Source organism: Stylophora pistillata, chromosome 9 (assembly GCF_964205215.1).
Source record: "Stylophora pistillata chromosome 9, jaStyPist1.2, whole genome shotgun sequence".
NCBI classification, from domain to species: Eukaryota; Metazoa; Cnidaria; class Anthozoa; order Scleractinia; family Pocilloporidae; genus Stylophora; species Stylophora pistillata.
This window is the reverse complement of record NC_142527.1, coordinates 7,852,046-7,871,549: the sequence shown is the minus strand read 5'-3', so window position 1 is coordinate 7,871,549 and position 19,504 is coordinate 7,852,046. Positions and strand designations below refer to the sequence as shown.

The following is a 19,504-nucleotide window of genomic DNA, read 5'->3' as shown; positions in this document are numbered from 1 at the left end:
GTTTGAAACTAACACAAGACAATTTGGTTTTGACAGCCTGAAAGGATGACAACCAGTCAATTCAAGGTTCACAAATGCGCAAGCGTTTGAAATCTGTGTTCACTCGGCTGCGCTTCGTGAGCCACTTTGATTTTTATCCTACCAGAATTTGTCATCACCCGCGATTTAAGCTTAAACATAGGTACAACAACACGGAGTTGACTTGTTCAGTAGATATTCACAACTAAAAAACCTCCCTTAGCATCGATTGCGGACTTTCTCACGAAGCTTATGACCGAGAGAGGATGTGCGGAATCGTCTATCAGTTGATATCGACAGCATATCGAGTTCTTGTGATAAGAATCGGTCCCACTCTTTCTATGAATGGTAAGGTACCAAAAATAATTGTTCATAATTGGCATCTATAAATATTAAAAGTACATTTATGGCTGAATAAATTAAACCCGAGCCTGACTCGGTTTACCCATCGGTGGCAATGATGACGATTTTTGGTCACCAGTACGGGACATAGACAGATTTGTCTGCACTATTTCCTTTTCGGACACAGATTTTGTGAGAAACAAAATCAAACAACATCTTTCCTTTTTTCGGCCTTCATACACACCCTCTGCCCTTTTTCCTTGACCTAGTTTCCTGTTTGAGGTTTCCGTGGACCGATCAATCATTATTTGTAAGGCGGTAACAAAATTAACTGTTGGGCGTAGAAATTGAAAAAGTTTAACGGTTATTCGTAAAAAATTAAGCATGAAAACTTTCTATTAATCCAAAGGACAGAAGACTAAGAGAAATTAAGTGATAGTTGTGAAAAAGCCAAAATTTCAACCGTTAGCGATAAACGCCACCGCCCTGTTGCGACCATTCCGTTTCCACTCTGTGGCTAACTAACTGTTTTCTCCAAATGACCGCATTTTCCACAATTTATCGTCAGCAGTCGGCAAGAATTATAAATGGAAGAAAAGAAACATGCCTGTAGGAAATGAAGTACGTCAGGCTTAGGTGGAGCCGCGTCAAAGCACTTTCTCGGTCAGTTCAAAGCATGTCACAGCAAAACAGAAATCTCGCTGAGTAGTAAGAAGCGGGTCGTCGAAACGGATTATTGGACTAAATAGTTTAGCGACAAAAGATTATGCTTCAAGTTTGGAGAGCGGGGAAGTCGAGATCGTCTTCATTCGACAAAATCTGTCCGGTATTTAATATGAATCAGAATTCGCAGTCTTGGGCGAGGATTTGAAGCTCAGTAGTGAATTGCTCTACGGATTCATCAGGTGATTGGATCTTCAGATGAAATTTGTATCGTGCGAAGACAGGATTAGACTTTGGATTCACATGTTGCTCAAATCGATCGTAGTAGGTTTGCAACTTCTTTTTGTCGTCATATGTGAGGTTTTGCCATGCGTTGAAGATATATCTTCCTTTCTAACAACTCCAGATTAAAAGATGACTACATTTCTCTGCATCTGAGCGTGATTTTAGAGGTCCAGAAAACATTAACTCAGCGTGTTGTTTGAAACGCCTCCAATTCTCTCGAAGATTGTCGCCAATCCATTGCATTTTCGGTACATCGACGCCGCTAAGTGCCATAGTTTTACACCTGGTACCATGTAATGACTCTGTGTGGGTTGCTAAATTAATTCATTCCAATAATTAAGACTTGACTTACACGATAACTCAACTACTGACCCGAGCACGTGGAACGCTCTCTAGCACACTCAGCAAGGCGCATGCTCACTCATTTGCATAAATGCGTCTCGTTACACCATGAACTAAGAGGTGACTAAAACTAAGAGTATTCAAACATTTCTAATACTTTTAATACTCACTTAGATGGCATTAAGATATCTAATCACCTTAGAGATTAGATGTAGGTCGGTTTAGCAGTGTATAAAATGTGTTTGTATATACTAAAACAGTAGATATCGTTGAGGGTACGTTCTGATTGGCTGTTCAGACGACGAATATCCTTTGTTATCCAACTCCAAACTGTTAGCACGAGATTTAAATCGGAAAATTTTGTAATCGTTGCAGGAATAAATGGATTAAAATCATATTTTTATGCTGTATCGTATCACTGTTTTAAAATATATGAAAACAACTATTTTCCTCAGTGTCAGTGGTCAGCAGTAGATAGTTACCTCCCCTCGGTAAATACCCAGCAGTACCTTACTTCACTTCGGTAAATAGCTATTGATTATTAGATGGTAATGTTAGGATGTTGACACCTCTTTTGGATATTTTTTGAAACTGGTGGTTTCTGTTGCTTGAGGCTCATGAGTCGATCTTGACACAAAACAAAAGATAACGTTAATTGTAGAAACTCTTGCAATCAGAGTTAAGAGCTTTCATTTGAAATACCTCGTTTTATTATCCAACTACATTCCGTTCAGTACAAATAATGCCCTAGACGAGTACAAATACTACGCGGTATTTGTACTTCAGATTACCCGTTAGACAGGTTTTCTCGCATCGCGCAAGCGAATGATTGGTTCGAAGTTACGAAAAGAAAAATATGACGGACAATTTGAATCACATTTCTGACAACGAAGAGTTGGAATGGCTGGCAAATATAGATCCAAGTTTATTAGATAAATCGAAAGAAGAAAAACAGTTAGACGACCTGGAAATTTCTTCATTTAGTAAAGAAAATAGAAACAGCAACACGACAAGGCGCCGATTCCGTTCCACTTCGCATACTTCTGTTACGCACTCCCTGTAAACATATATCCGCGAAATTCGCTCGCACTGAAATAACAATTTGGCGTGTTGGATAATAAATAACGTATTAGACGTTTTTTGTGCAGTATCGCTGAGTATTTTTACTCGTTCTTTTTATTTTGACTCGCCCTACGGGCTCGTAAAAATACGGCACAACTCGTAAAAACACTGAGCGATACTACAGAACAAAACGTCTAATAAGATATATGTATGATTGTTACTTTTCACCTAAACGCTTATAAATAATTGGTTCATGCATCAGCATCGGATTCAATCTAAAATATATCGTCCTTCGACCAAAACAAACTCAACTGAGATAACAACAGTTGAAACGCTTATTCATAGGTTGAAAAAAAATGTTATTTTTAGGTACAATGTACTTTGTCTTTATTTGGCTGTTCAATTGTTTCTCTTTTTCTTTCAGTGTACTTTTTTACCGAGGGTTGATGGGGCCTTCAAATGTGACATCCGACGCTTACTGTGTAGTAGACTAGGTAAATATTTGATATCCATATTTCAGCGAATTAATTCCTACCTTCTGAGAGTAACTTATGCGGTCTTCAGCTTTAACATTCGTCAATTGTGTTCTAAGTTTGCTGTCGTTCTTGTTGCTAACGATTGGCCAGTTGACGCAGGTCTTCCCGTTTCCTCGATGAAAATGTCGTCTGTCTGTGAAACCATGGAACAATCTAGAATGAAAATATGATCACGAGTTACTTTGTTCAAAATTAAAGTCCGCTGATGCCTATTTATTGCCTACTGAGATTCGTACTTTGGTGAACATTGATTGGCATGATCATTAACGAGGACACGGCGTGGCCTAGTGGCTAGGGTGGTTAGGGTGCTGGACCTGTAATGCAGTGTCCCGGTTTCAAATCCTCCACCCTGCCACTCACTGGACTTGTTCTCGGTTACCCCTAGTTAAAATCCTCGGCTGCGCTCTGTAAATAGCCCACTGGTCTGCCTCCAGCTGGTGGGGATTTTTAAGCACCTAGTTAGTATACATTGTGGCTGAAAAGTCCCTGAGGAGAAGCTTCACTTTACGTATACCTTTTACGTATTAACTTACTAAATTGCTTTACACATAGATATCCTGGATTGATGTTATACATTTTTCCTTGACATCCTATGTTGTTCTGCCGTCTGTTGCCTAGCATCTCTACGCAGTTTTCTATGTTATGATTATTGGGTTCTCCTTTAATCCAACGCCATGGTCCAGGTGGCGTCTCGTTGATGATTCTATGCTTTTACTCAACCAGCACCACGTATGAGATCCGTGAACCATTTCCAAGCCAGTAAACTAACGCCGCTTTGTTCGCCTGAATTTCGCGCTCAATTTCTTGACGAAGTGTCATTCTTTTTCGGTTTCCATGGAGACAACTGAACTATGATTTAATTCGCTACATTTTTTCATGGCTCCCTTCCAGCCATCGTTTTCTTCGTGGGGATAATACTTGGAGCAGATCATAACAACTACTTTATGGGAAGTCGACCGACTAAAGAAAAAGAAACGAAAAACAAGGAAACATTATCTGATCGTTCATTGTAAATCCTCATAAATAATTGAATGATACTTTATGCTTCTCGCTCGTTATCTTAAACTAACTTAACGAGGGGTGACGCATAGCCAAGGTCGAGCTCTGTTTGCTGGGAGCAAGTAATGAAACTGAGATCGAGAGTTCTGCCATAGATTGGCCACAATCGTGGTCGTTTATTTTCTAAGAAGTCAACTGAATCACATAATCTTAAATGGTAACTTATTTCCAGCGAAGGTGAGGGCAAACCTGCCAAAGCCCTGTGCGAGAAACAAACAATGGTCGCTCCACCCTAAACCATGGCAATGTGCCCTGAACGAATACTAGTTAAAAGAGGCAACCAAGCCGCCCCCTGCTCACCTGGTGCCCTATGAGAAAACAAATATCGCATCACCTAATAATAAATAAACACCTGATAATCGAGAGAGACAACACTGAGACAATTGGCCCCTGCTCAAGAGTTCAGTGCCATATCTCCAGTCTAAACACTAACACAAAAGTGCTTATCATCCGGAATGAAGATTAAACACAGCGCTTGGAAAATTGGCCCCTGCTCAAAAACCCCTGCGCTGAATTTGGTTTTTTTTTTTTAAATAAATGAATAAATGGCTTATCTCTCTTTGAAGGTCAGTAGCGTACAATAATTTGACCGCTGCTCAAAAGAGACTGCACCACATCGTGCATTGTAGGCATACGGTACCCAGCTGCTAGTTTGAACCTATAGAAGGTGCGCGAATGTACCTGAGAAAGGCATTAGATCTCCATCTCCCAAAGGCCCTAGTCTGGACATAGGACATGCCCTTGGAAGCTGCCCAGGATCCTGCCACGGTGCAAAAACTATGAGATTTATACCCTGACACGTCCAGATCACAAAAACCAAGTGAATCGGCTAAGGCCTTAGTAAAAACATTGCGCGAAATTGGAGAGAGATCTAGCCAACAAAATAGTGGACCGGGAGAGGTTCCCCTTAACTTTAAGTATGTAAGTAATAGATTGACAGGGCAAACTGCTTGGGCCTGATAAATAAAAATATTCACAGGCTGTGCTGGATTACTATGCTTATAATGTCTTAACGTGACCTTAATTGCATAAATGCTATCCCCGTTGGTTTTTATGAAGCTAGCCTAGTTAAGAAATGTTAAATTCTCGTTAGTTTGATTTGGTTGACAAGTGATCTCGCTGATCCTTAACTCAGCAAAAGGTAATAGCATACGTACCCTGCAACAGCTTCCTTGTGTAGAGTGTTGACTGTGTGTGAACACAGGAAGAAATGATGTTTTCAGGAATTGGTAAAGAAATTGGGAAACGCGAGTCTCTCAAAGGATTAAGTTTACTATAACGCCTTACAGTTAGCTGTGTTATTTCTTTTTTTGTCGAGTCAGGTAATCCCGCCAATCGATGAGGAAACCCTAAAGCTGAAATGTAAGTCAATACTGTAGATTATGCATATTTTTGCTCTGCTAGATATGTAATAAACAACGCCAAATGCTCAGTTAAGATTGGAAAAATTGGACCCTCGATTTTTAACTTATCTGTCAGAAAGCGTCGGTACAGATACCAAAGCCTACGGTAAATGCTCAAGGAAGTGGTGTTCAAACTTGCTTCTAGCAATTGTGTTAAAATATCTCCCAGTTCTCTGGTGGCAGGTGCACCGGCAGAGGGGTTGGCTCTGGGTTCATACTCGGTGCCAGGGCTTTGAATTTCTCGACCTACAAACGAGATAGAGTATCAGCTAGTATGTTCCGTGCACCTTTTATATGTCGAGCCCTAAATAGAATGTTGTTTCTAAGACAAATGAGCACTAGTGTGCGGAGCAAGCTTAGCAGTTTTGTTTCTATTGCTGTTGGTGATGCAAACAGTGCTTTCATTATCTGTTATGAAAACAACTGTTTTCTTTTTTAATTGGCTGCACCACACGCTTAAACAAGAAGGTGCGCTATAAAAAGAGAGGTGCCTTAGGTACCCCTGGACCATTTGTCAATCAACCGTCGTGTGATGTAGAGCTCTAAGAGTGAAGTCAGCTTGAGCTCCATTTGTTCGTGTACCAGGCACCTAAGGGACCTCTCCTTTTATAGCACGCCTTCGTGTTTAAGCCTAAACTATTGGAAAAAATTCCAGGAAGCTAATATGGTGGTCCTTCCAAGAGTCTGGCCATGCACCAAATGCCCACTGTTTTCCGAAAGTAAGACCGTAACCACTACATTGTGCTGAATCAGTGAAAAAAGGGTAAGCTGTACGAAGAGGCCAAGTCATCCTCAAGGAAAAATTATTTTCCATTGAAAGAGCTCATGGAGGTTTCCCAAATCCGTAAATATTTTTTGGCTTCACTTGTTAAGCGTATGAAATGATATCGATGAAAAAGCTTAATTCCAATGGTAAGATTGATCAGCCTCCGAAGAAAAACTCTCCCCGGAGTTACAACTGAGATTGCAAAATTCAATAAGCCAATCAGAGATTGGAGCTCCTTCAGTGTGACTTTCTTCCTCTCAAGCAAACTACGAATTGCCAACAAACATTTTTTTAACTTTTTCATAAGGCAGCATAGCTTCATCTCTACTAAAATCTACTTCAATTCCAACAAAAGTTAAGACTGGAGAAGGGCCCTCAGGTTTTTTCTGGTGCCATAGGTACTCCCGCATTCTCACAAAATGTCAAACATTTTTGAAGGCTAGTTTTTACATATGTCTAAGTATTCAGCCGCAATTAAAAAATCATCCAGAATATCAATAAAATGTGGGATATCGAGTTTGTTACGTGCAACCCATTCCAAAGCAGTAATAAGCATCTCAAATGTTCTACATGAACTAGCTAGTCCCATTGGCAAGGAGCAATCTACATAATAATTACCCTTCCAGTGCATACCTAATCGACATTAATCAGCAGGGTTTACTGGGTTTATACGGAAAGCACTCCTAACATCAGTTTTAGCCAGATGGCAGTTTAGTCCTATTTTATTTATCATTTTTACAGCATCATCTACTGATACATAGTGCACTCAACATAATTCTGATGAAATCAATTCATTCACTGAACCTCCGCATGGATAAGAGAGGTAGTGTATCATGCGATATTCACCTGGCTATTTTTTAGGAATAACCCCCAAAGGGGAAACTTTCAAGTTATAAAATGGAGGCTGAACAGAAGGGCCCCGAATTCGCCCCTCACAAATTACCTTGTCCAGCTTACGGTCAACAATCTCTGAGTTTTGCAGGGCTGACTGCAGATTCGATGAATTCTGCCCTGTTGTGTTCCTTGAAAATGTAAACGAAAACCATAAACAGAATCTAATAGTAGCTCCTAAGAAATTTGAGCATCATAGCCTTCTAAATAAAATGCCAGCTTCTCAACTAAAACTGGTGTTGGGAGTGCTCCTGCTGTTGGAGACACGTTTTTTCCCTTGCCCTGCAGACTGCTTTGGTTGTTGGAATTTGGCAATGGGATGAGACTGCCGACACCGGAAACATTGGTGTTTAAAGGAACATCCAGGGCACTGTACTCCCCTATGAAATTTCCAACAATACCCTTTGGGAATATAGATACCCTCACACCTAGCTCTCTTTGGATGGTTAGTGGGCTTGTCCCGAAAGGAATGAGATCTTAACCAGAGCTCGGAATGATTTTGATCCCATGGGGTACCCTGGGATTGCCGAAGTTTATGAAAGTTATCGTAAAATTTCCAGTTCGCCTCAAGGGTAGCAATGACAGAACTATATTTCATCAGTGCAGGGGTGTCTTTTGGGGATCTCTCTGTATAAATTGCAACGTATATCTGAAACTTGGATGTCCACAGCTCAATACTATGCAAATGGTGCATCTTCACACTTGGAGCAAGCACCACTGACGGCTGCCTCCCCCCCCCCCCCCCCCCTTTGTTGTTTCAAATTTGATGGTATACTGATCATCATCTGTATTACTTATGTTGCTCTTGAGTAATAAGGAAAAATCGATAAACTCATTAGCCCATATTTGGTTTTTAAGTTTCTCTGGCACTATGTTCCTCAGAGGAATTGCTTCTGAGAAGAAAGAGTTCTTACTGGTAGATGCTTTTTTTCCTGATTGCCAATCACGTTGTCAATCATCCTCTGCACAGTTTCTTTGACAGCACCTGATGCTTCCATATCTGGCTGAACCTCTGCGCTGCAGTCATTCCTGAACCTCTGCGCTGCATTCATATAAGGCGGCTTAATTCACAAGAACTGCAGATTCCTCGAGGTGACGGCGCCGTAAAACTCGGCTGCTGTGGGTGATGTGGCCTTCCACTCAAGGCATCGGAAGGGACGCGAGATATTTTCAGACACAACGACAACTCATTACGGACGACAATTTACAGGAAACCGAAACACACCGACAGATTACTAGACGAGTCATCCTACAACCCTACATCACACAAAGCCACAACTATCAGAACTCTAACACGACGCGCACAACTAGTATGCGACTCGACAGACAGCTTATCCGACGAGAACAAATACCTTCACCGTGTTTTTACGAAGAACAACTACAACAACGACTTCATCCGACGAAACACTCACCGACCCACTACCACTACCGAAACAAACGACACCGCAACCCCTACGACTACAGCAACCATACCATACATAAAAGGCATGTCTGAAAACATCTCGCGCATCTTACTACCCTTTAATATCCTCGTCGCCCACAAACCCATCACCACACTACGTCAGTTACTAACCAACGTTAAAGACAAAGACGAACCGAGGAACAGACAGGGAACGATTTATAACATCAATTGCTCCGACTGCCAAGCCTCCTACATCGGTGAGACTGGCAGAAACCTCACAACAAGACTGACTGAACACAGACGGGCGACGAGGAAAGGTGATGTCAGCAATCACATTGCTGAACACCATCGACTTACCAACCACAACATTGACTGGGACTCTGCGCAATGCCTAACCTACAGCACTGACTATTTTCAACGACTGACTCTGGAGAGCTGTATTACTAGCTTAAAACAGACTCCCCTAAACAGATGTCAACAACTACCCGCTCCATACAAACGACTCATTCCCGACATAAACATCGCAAACGACCGCAAAAGAACGACCTAACCTTACCGACAGATCGAAACAGACCAATCATGACCGACCTACGTCACTTGAGTCTTACAGCCAATAACATCACGGCAAAACCAACCGATCATTTCACACGAACTGGAATAAGAACATTCTACTGACAACAATCATTCACTTGACTCTGATGATGACTTCCGCGCAGGTTTTCGAAACGTCAGTCACTACCACCGACAACATTCCTTCTCAGGACTACACTCACCCGGACGATCAGACTACACCTTCACATGTTACCCCCGGGTTCAAACCATTTACTGCAAAATGGTTTATAAAGGTAATTATCTGAGCGGTTATAATGCATCCAAAACTAATCGCAGTTCAATGTATAATTATTTTTTTTTTTTGATAGCCACAGGCTATCATTTCACTATTTCATAAAACACTAATAGAGAGATAGAAACAAGAATGGAAACAAAATAAAATTAAGCGTCTCCTTTACTGATCTAAAGCTAAAAGAAAAGCTGACAATAAAAGTTATCTGTAAATGATCGACGATGATGGTGATGATAATGATAACAATAATGGTGTTGATGGTGATGATAATGATGACGATGATGGTGGTGATCATCTTCTACTTAGCTAACTGTCAAGTTACTACTTGTAATTGTTAGCTTCATTAAAACTTGGAGTAAGTTTTGACACCAAAAATTTCACTGAGTAAAACATTCCCTTTTTTGTTGATTATTAAAAGAGCTTGAAAAAACGCCTTTGCAATTTCTTTCATTTTAGATGGACATAAGCTTTGTTTGTTGTAACTGTCTACGTTAGATATTAGTAACGCTTCTGTCAGATCGTGTTTCGGAACCTCGTGCGTCCTTACTAGTAGTCTGATCTGCCTGTACGGTCTAAGTTTGCGTTCTTGAAGTTTATTGTGTTCGTTGCGAAGTCTTTGGATCTTGCGTATATAACTACTCAGGCGTACAGAGAGGACAATCCGTAAGCACGTGTTTCTACCTTTCTTAGTTTCATTTCGTCGGTTCATTTCTAGCTTAGTTGTTTTGCCGTTTCCTGCTTTCGTGTTTTCATCACACCCAATTATTGTTCGGATTTTTCCTTTCATGTCGTTTAGACTAGTTTGACGGTTTTGAGCATTAGTACATTGTAATAAACATAATTCATTGGAAATCAACACGAAGTTCAGTGCTCTTAATCAGTGCTTCGACGTCCTTATTTCTAATTCTGAACTTGCGGTTGCAGCGCCTGGAGTCTGTTACATTCGTGTTATAGCTTTTATAACAAGACAAACAAAAGGGCGAGGCTAAAACCACAGGGTAACTGTTAATGTAACAGCAAAGCCCTTGTGAAGATGGAAACAGAGCAAGAATGGGAATTCACCAAGAATAAGACTCAAAACCGAGTAGGTAGTAAATTTGGTGAATGGTTTAAAGGCTTGGAGCGAAATTTCACAACAGGGAAATGGAATTGGATCAACGGTAAACCTCTGACTTTTGACAAGTGGCAGAGCTCAAATCCTGACCCAAACGACTTACATAGTTCAGTTTACGAAAGAAAAAAAACTACAAAATGTTTAAAAGAAGGCTAGGTATGGTTGAAAGAGTGTTTTGAGAGTAGCTGGAATAATGAATAGCGAGAGTTGTAACAATCGGAAATTTCCCAGCAGACATTTGAAGTCTTTTCGTCCTCAGAATATTGATTTCCTTTTTCGTTTAATTCGAATGAATTTCTGTCGTTTCTGTTTTCTGAATCTCTTTTTTCTTTCAGAGATAGCATTCTTCGTGTAACTGTCAAAAACAGGTAATCGCTTTTGGGCAAATCCAAGAGAAAGTCTGGGTCAAAGAATCGATAGCATAAGATTTTGACGAAGCGTAAAAGTGTAACCTGGCCCTTCCGCCAATTTCAATGTACCTCTTTATATATATACCTTTCACGATTTTATAACCGTTTTTTTACAAGTACTTGGGAAAGTAACTAGAAAGACAATAAAACATGTTAATGTCAGAGTATACGAGTAGGGTCAGTGACTACCCAATTTTTACCCCCGTTTTTTTTATTTTTATTTTATTTCTTTTCCCAACAATTGTTGCTGACGGGCCAGGGATCCTCCACTACCACTTTACCAGTTGTTACAAACATTGGTGACCTCATGAATGACAAAAACTGCTTCATCCTTTGTATGACAATCGCTATCTTAGCAGGATTGTTGTTGATATCATTAATCATCCTTGCTGTGGTTTTGATACTGCTACGGAAGAAACAAAGGAAAATAGGTAGTTGATTTTATTGGCATTCCATTTAAAAATTTTTCTTTTAGCTCTCTCTATTATCCTGGTCATCTAGGGGCAGACTTGATTGAAAAAAAAAATCAAATCAAACGGTCAAGTGTGCCAAATGATGAGTTTAGGATAAGAGTTGTGGGAGATAATTAAGAAAAAGCGAAAAAAAAAAAAAAGAAAACTCTTTTTGTCTTAGTGTCCTGTAGTTGAATACTATGCTCCCTTGTAAGACCGAGTGGCACTGCAAAAATAACTTTTAAAGAAATTATTAGCTTCTATGCCAAATCGGGATAAAATTGAGCAATCAAGACGGGCTAAAGAAAATACTCTATAATAACTTTAGGTAAGCTGAGGGTCTTAATGGTTTGATGGCTTTATAAGGCTGACGGTGAAAATTATTCCATCATCGTCACCAGAAATTGTTTTTAAGGTTAACATTTTTTACGACTATGTGTGAAAATTTTTCAATTTAAATTTTTTTAAATGTTCTCAGTTTTTTGGCGTCTGTAGCTTCCATTAAAACACTACGGCCGGCTAAACCCACGTACATGTCGTTCGTAGTCTGGCTTCAACTTTTCCATCAGCCCAAACCTTAACTCTTCTGAGAAAATAAAAGTAGTGTGTTTGCTTGTTTGTTTGTTTTTTTTTTCTTGTTTTTTTTTTGTTCATTATTATTATTATTATTATTATTATTATTATTATTATGCAGTACACACTTCTGAATGCTTCAGATTACAAATAAAATTAATACACGGAGCCAAAGGCGTAGCCTATTCAATCGTCACTACTACATAGATAAAAGCTAAACTTTGAAAAAAATTGTGTGCCCCTAGACCCTAAAAGGAAATAAATGCTCGATCAACCTATTAAAACCACGCTTGAACCTAGCTTCGTCAAGGAACTTAGTCCTATAGGACATTAAAAGTTCAGACACAAATAAACCTAAGAGTTCTAAAATGGTATACCCATAGACCCTAAAATGGAGATAAATGTTTAAAACCTATACTTAAAACTAACGTCGTTGGAAGAACTTAGTCCGATAGGACCTTGAAAGTCATCTCAATGTCAAGGGAGCTAGAGACTACAGCTTTCTGCATGTTCCTTAGCACTTAGTGACATCGACCTCTTCCAACCAGTTGGCGTATCCTTTCCTTGACCGTTCGCGAACTCCCTCCAAATGCATCTATTATGATGTTATGCTGCTCAATCTTGTACTCTGGGTATCTCCTTCTTAATTCGTACCGCAGCGGGGCGTACTTGTTCGTCTTCCCTGCACATTACTACATATGCGCCACTTCACATCCTCACTCGTGCGATTCCCTGTCTTTTTCCATCCCTCTGCTTTCAGTTCCTCAACATCTCTTTCCTTGGCAGCAGTCTTCAACCATATCCCAATCTTCTTCACAGGGGCTTCGAAATCGTTCGCTACACATGTGACCAATGGTTGGGGATGCACCAGAGATAAGTTGAGCCCAAACTCAGATGCATATTTCTTGGCATCGTTCACCATTGATCGCCGGCCCATCTCTTCTGATCTCTCCTCAAACCGCCTTACTACCTCCATAGCGGGATCTTCATTAGTACAGAGTACTGCAGCCTTAACCTTAACTTGCTTGTCCTCTCGTTCAAAACTGTTCAGCCCACGGCCCCCAAGCCCCCTCGGTAGATATACTAGGACCGTAGACCCAAGAGGGTGCTTACCCCCATTCTCAACGATAACCGTTCTTGCTTTTCTGTCCAGCCTCTTGAGTTCCGCTATGGGCCAGCACTGGGTGTGCATCAAGTAGCTTAGCACCGGCATCACAAACTGATTGGAAGCCTGCACCTTGTTGTAGTCTGAGAGCGGGCTGGTCCATATCAAGGATAAACGTTGTAAAAAAGTCTTGCCTGTGATCTGGAGACTGAGATTATCAATTTGTTTAGTGCTTTCCATAACTCCAAAGAACTTGTAATAGGACCCCTCACCCAAACTCTTGACAACCTCCCTCTCGCCGTCCCAAACACTCACTGTCTCCTTCGATTCCAATGTCCCTCTTTTCACATCGGCCACTGAGCACTTTCTTTCGTTCCACTCAAGTCCTTTGTCCTTCATCGCTCCTCTCACAACAACCATAACGCTCCTTAGCTACTCTCTTGACGCTGCAAAGACCTTTAAATCATCTATATACATAAGATGAGTTACAACCAGTCTGATCGACTTAGATAATCTGTAGCCTTCAGTCGCTTTCAACATCCACGAGACCGGCTTCATGCATACCGTATAGAGCCTGGCGCAAAAGTCGACACCCTGCGGAAGTCCCCTCCTAAAGGCTATCACCTCCGATGTCTCCATGCCTTGGGCTGTGCGCACTAATATTCCGGTGTTCCAGCTGGCAGTAAGCTTGTGAGCGACCTTGCAAAGCCATGTTGGGAACCTATGCATCGTAAACATCTCCATTCGCCATCCATGATCCACACTGTCATAGGCTTTCCGTACGTCCACCCATGCCATGCTCACGTTGCGCTTCCCACGCTGACTATCCTGACCAACCATTCTATCGATCAACAAGTTATCACCAGTTCAGCTACACCCTTCCTTCGCACCACGTTGATCTCCCTACATTAGATCGGACTTCTTGAGGTGCTCATCTATGAGTTCCAGGAGAAATGACGTGTACTACTTGAGGATTGTGTTCAAGCACGGTATTGGTTTGGTGTTATCGCTTAAAAACTGGTTTGGGAATCAGCGAAGTTTTCCCCTGCGTAAACCAAAGTGAGACGTCATATACAGCCCCTTATTATTATTAATATTAACTATTATCATTATTATTATTGTTATTATTATTATTTTTAATATCATCATCTCTGATTCTTCTTGATTCTTCTGTCCTTACACCATTAGCGCCGGATCCAATCCAGGTTCTGAGGCTCCAATGGGTAGTCATGGTCTTCATTCGATCGATAGAACTTTTCGGAGGATGTGGCTTGATCCTAGGAGGGTGATCTTTTGAAGTTCTGTGATGTTAATTTTTCCTGGTATCTTGTCAATGTGTTTTTCGATACCTTTCTTAACTACTCCAAGTGCCCCGATGACAACAGGCACTGTTATTGTTTTTAATCCCCACATTTTCGTAATCTCAATTTCCAGATCTTTATATTTGGACAGTTTCTCTGCTACTTTTACTGATGTATTTCGGTCGGAGGGGATTGCCATATTAATCAGCATGTATGTCTGTTCTTGCCTATCTTTAATAATAATGTCAGGTTTATTAGCTTTGATCGTTTTATCGGTGTGTACTTGCATATCCCAGAGAATGGTAGTTTTTTTCAATTTCCGTAACAGTTTCTGGTTGGTGCTCGTACCACTTATCATTTGCTTTGATGTTGTAATGCTTTAAGATCTTCCAGTGCATGTCAGTTGCGGCGTTGTTATTCTTTTTTATGTATTCGGTTTTGGCTAACTCCGGGTATCCAGATAGAAAGTGGTCGATGCTTTTCGTCATACCTATCACATAACCGGCAGAGTGGAATAGTTCCGTCTTTTATGATTTTATGGTGGTATAATCTGGTAGCTAAACCTTGGTCTTGAGGTCCTATTGTTTTACTGAAGACTTAAAAGTCTTCAGTTTCAGCTTTCAATCCTGTTCCTTTCAGCCAATTATATGTTTCCTTAAAGTCCACATCTGCTTCCATGATTTTCGACAGATATTGTCCGTGCATGGCTTTGCTTTCCCACTTCTGTTTGATGTGGTCTAGCGTTTGTGACTTGGCACGTTGTTTAACTCTCTTAGCTAGCTTGGTAACTGACTCTTTCTTCTTTCTTGCTATCTCCTTGACATTTATTTCTTGAATTTTTCAGCGTATTTTCTTTATTATTACGGATAATAATAGTATTTTATCTTATTTGAGGAATGAAACTGTAATAAAGTAAGTACTTCCTATTTCACTTGTTTTTATTTCAATCATTCATTCAGTCTGATGTAAATCCAGTAAGGCTAAGTGTATTGCTAAAACGTGTCATGATTCAGAACAAGAGATTATATACTGTTTGCATATTCTTGTTCAGACGTTATACGTTTTCTCTGCTGCACCCATTTTGGATATTCGATTGGCCTAATTCAAGAGAGCAACAAAGACCTTTGGATCGTATGGGAAGATAGAAAACTTCTCAGTGCTCTTAAAAATGACAAAAGCCAGGTAGCTGATAGTTCCTTAAAGGACATTGGGCAACAGCTTATATGATATCACAGTTTTGTACTAATATAATGCCATATTTACTTGCCGCGAAGAATAATTGTGCAGCTAGATCTCTTCTCGGACGTGTGAAAAATCGACTTTTTATCACGAAACCCGCGTATCTCCACAAAAACGGGACCGACGCTCTGCGTGCCGTCAAGCTACTTTGCTGACGAGATTGACGGGAGATAAACATAATAGCTGCTAATGTGGGATAAATTGGTCACAAAGTGACGTTTTTATTTCACCCGACATCAAGAACATTGATATAATAAACATCACGCAGTCTCTTAAGCAAAGATGGGGTTAAATATCGGCCACCGCCACAAGAATGTGGCAACCCCACCAAGACGACCGCAGAGCCTGGAGATCAACGGTAACAAACCTAATAGAACAAACCTAATAGAACCGTAACGATGCGAGCCAATGACTGACCATCGTTACGTTCCACATGAAAACGATAAAGCTGTGTAAATGAGATAAGCGGACGCGGGCACAGCCCAAGCAACGTACTAACGATTAAAGTAGTCTGGAGAGCATATCGTTATCCAGATTGAGGAAAAAGTACAGACAACGGAACCGAACAAAATGGCTGTAGTCGTTTAGCTGTCGAGAATGAACCGACAGCCCAATGCCTGACTCCATTCATCCCGAAGGCAATCTTGTATTAAATGTCCTCCAGCGGGGCCATTCAAGGGGAAATGACAGCTATCACTCAAGGTACACAGCTGCAGAGTTCCCCTCGGCAGCCGTTCTCAAGCATAGCCATAGCTGTAGGTTCTAGAGTCAACCCAAATATCAAAGTAAAAGTTTTGGGTAATGAATATGTTGATTTTGGCGGTTTCCTTTCATTGTCCCCTAATATCGATCGTTATTCCCCATCCTTAACGCCCTCAAGTAGGTCGCCTAATCAGCCCCAGCTGACACTAGAACCTAGCCAGCCACCTAAGAGGATTCATAACCTCAATCAGTGGTTATCAGCCTTCGATACTTAGTGTTGCCTTTTTATACGTATTTGGCTATTACAGTAAAGAACATTGAAAAAAGACGAACAAACAAACAAACAAAATAAAGGAAAACACAGGTTTTACGGAGGAAAACGAGGAAGTTTCTTTCTTATGATGACAACCAGTAGCACAGAGAGAAAATAATACTCTCCAGTATGTCATTCCAGATCATATTGACCTCTTCTAGGATAGGTTGAGACCCTCAGACTCGTCTTCTGCATGAATGGTTTTGTTTAGACGTAGTTACATATGATACCGAAAACAAATCTCTTTCTATATTCCCTTCTGCCTGATCACAGAGATTAATAAGATAACAAGGCTAAGACACTTGATATAGGTTACTTTAATGACCAGCACAGCAGGTTTCATCAAAGACAAACCCATCGATGCAGAAATCGCTATTCCTCCCATGAATTTAACATCAGAAGAAAATGTAAAGATTATATAAAGGCAAATGGGTTTTCATTCAATTTGTATAGATATCATAATTATTCATTAGACTTAGTAATAAATAGGGTGTGCTGCTCGTTTTCAGTTGTTTGAACTTATGTTTGAATGTCTCCCTGTTGGCAGTCATTTTATTCCCATTTTCATGCAGATGCGATGGCTAACCTGGATCCACACTGTATGATTGTGAATACATGAAAATCGTACATGTGAACTGCGGTTAAAGAAATGAATATAAAAGGGATATTCGCAGTAATTAGTGAGCACCACTAGCAGTAGTGAAATTAAGGCCTGAAAGGTCAAAGGTTGTACAGGATTTGAATCCATGACCTGAATCCTTTTCCTGTTTTCCTTTTCTTTATTTGTTTGCTGTCACTCTACAGGAATCAACATCACTTTCAAGAGAGTTTGCCGCTGAATGCTTCAAGTGTAGGTGTCCAGCTGCTTTGCTTTGCGGCGAGAAATGGAAGAGAGAATGGAAGAAACCGAAATTAATCGTTAGTCTAACGGGAAGGTGTATATACCGCGCTGTGTTCAGAGACAATGATGGTAATTACACAAATAAAGAAATTAGAATTACACAATATGAATCTTAACAAAGAAGGAATGAAGAATACGCAATACAAAAGGTTCATTTTCTTCATTTCTTTTTTCCCCACACTCATTTTCCACTCTGACGCTTCTTGACTGTGAAATGCAACTGAACCTTTTTCAGATTTCTGAAGACGATGGTTCCCGAACGTACACTTCCCTTGTGAAATCAACTGAAGAAGTCAAAGAAAACAGTGGCATTGATTATGTGAATCAAATACATGTTCCTGAGTATGTTAAGTGCCACTCCCGGTAGGAGCGGTCCACTCGACTTGCCGTCCACAAAAAATTATCCTTATTTTTTTTTACTATGAAAAGGGTTTAGGACACATGTTTAAAAAATAGTTTGTTTGTTTTCCAATTCTCTTTTTTTGTCTAGCCACAAGCGAAAATAGACTTTTGGCCAGACCAGAAGTGCAGACAACGATCGAAAGTGTAAATTTCACATCTTTTGTCGAGCGCGCTACGACTGTAATAGTGTAGTTCACGGAATTCTCTTTTGCTCCAAGTTGTAAGCTATATTCAGTCAGTTCACAGACAAAAATATGGGAGCTTCACTTGAAATCTTACTCATACCAGCGTGATCAAAAGAGACCCTTCGCCTCGACCTAAATTTGCATATAAAAAATTAGACAACTTAAAAGAAAGAATTCTTAAAATTCAGGCCTAAATCGGGCTAAAAAAGCATAACGGAGAATATATTATACACCAATGATGTCACAGACTGCTTCCAACCTGCGAGTATATCTCTAGCTTTCATTCCCCATCATCTTAAAAACAACCCAAATCAATGTCTTTACTTAATCACGCCCGTTTCAAAGCTAATTGTCATAATTCTGAAAGATGACCAAGATATGTCTTTGACTGTTCAAACTCGGTCCTTTTCTCTTCTACGTAAAGTATTTTAGGTTTTCATAACGGTTGGATAGTAAATAAATCGCGAGTTGCTCTAAAACGTTGAATAAACATGATCAGTCATAACGCTTAAATAACTTACAAAGTAAACAATGGAGATCGGAAGGCGCTTCCTCGATAATTTTCCTTGAATCAGGTCAAGAGCCACGTACAGAGTGGAGAAGATCAATATTAAAGAATCCAATTTAGCATTCTGGTCATTGCAGACATACTGTGTAGCTTAAAAGGACACACAAACAAGTTAAAATACATGTACGTTACGGTATTATTTACAAAACAACCTTTAATAAGAAATCTTGCAGTTTCTACCGAAGTTTAGCACACGGAATGCAGTCCACAGGCCCTCCTTCCTGAACATTTGCTGCTGTCAGTAGAGATCTTATGTTGTTACAGTCCACAACGTTCTTGAGGGACGAGCTCAATCTTTCCCTACGACCAAACCTTGCTTGGTATATTGCGTGACGTGATTATGGTAACTAGTCCATTTGTTCAATGATTTGCATTTGTTTGCGGGTATGTCAATTATAACTAAAAAGTAGTTGATGTAACGAATTAGAACCGAGAGTTATGAGTGGACTGAGGTAAAGAAATTGGGGATGGTATTTGAGCTGACATGGGTCAACCTCCCTCTCCCCTTGTTCCATAATTTTGAAGGTGTGAAGGTTCTGGCAGGTCTCGATCCAGCCCCCTCGCTATAACTAAGTCTGTCACTCACGTGTTTGTTTAGCGGAGAGGAGAGGGTTTTTAGTTATTGA

At 40.3% G+C, this 19,504-nt stretch overlaps 2 protein-coding genes and 2 pseudogenes across 2 annotated transcripts; all 4 read right to left on the bottom strand.

The window, feature by feature from the left end:
- Positions 1 to 4,954: 4,954 nt before the first annotated feature.
- LOC148723043 (uncharacterized) lies at positions 4,955 to 6,886 on the bottom strand (annotated as a pseudogene).
- Positions 6,887 to 7,590: 704 nt separating this feature from the next.
- On the bottom strand, positions 7,591 to 8,419 carry LOC148723042 (uncharacterized; annotated as a pseudogene).
- A 4,386-nt stretch (positions 8,420 to 12,805) lies between these two features.
- Positions 12,806 to 13,522, bottom strand: LOC148723041 (uncharacterized). Its single transcript, XM_088734390.1, has one exon. The coding sequence runs from the start codon at positions 13,505 to 13,507 to the stop codon at positions 12,806 to 12,808; it is 702 nt and encodes a 233-aa protein (XP_088590516.1). The 5' UTR covers positions 13,508 to 13,522.
- A 902-nt stretch (positions 13,523 to 14,424) lies between these two features.
- Positions 14,425 to 14,872, bottom strand: LOC148723040 (uncharacterized). The gene has a single exon (XM_088732144.1). It carries the CDS (start codon positions 14,855 to 14,857, stop codon positions 14,504 to 14,506), a length of 354 nt encoding a protein of 117 aa, XP_088588270.1. The 5' UTR covers positions 14,858 to 14,872; the 3' UTR covers positions 14,425 to 14,503.
- Between the last annotated feature and the right edge of the window lie 4,632 nt (positions 14,873 to 19,504).

What these genes read in the sequence shown, in the direction of transcription:
- LOC148723041 (XM_088734390.1), bottom strand. Translation starts at nt 13,507, where the DNA reads ATGGAAAGCACTAAACAAATTGATAATCTCAGTCTCCAGATCACAGGC.
- LOC148723040 (XM_088732144.1), bottom strand. Translation starts at nt 14,857, where the DNA reads ATGCAAGTACACACCGATAAAACGATCAAAGCTAATAAACCTGACATT.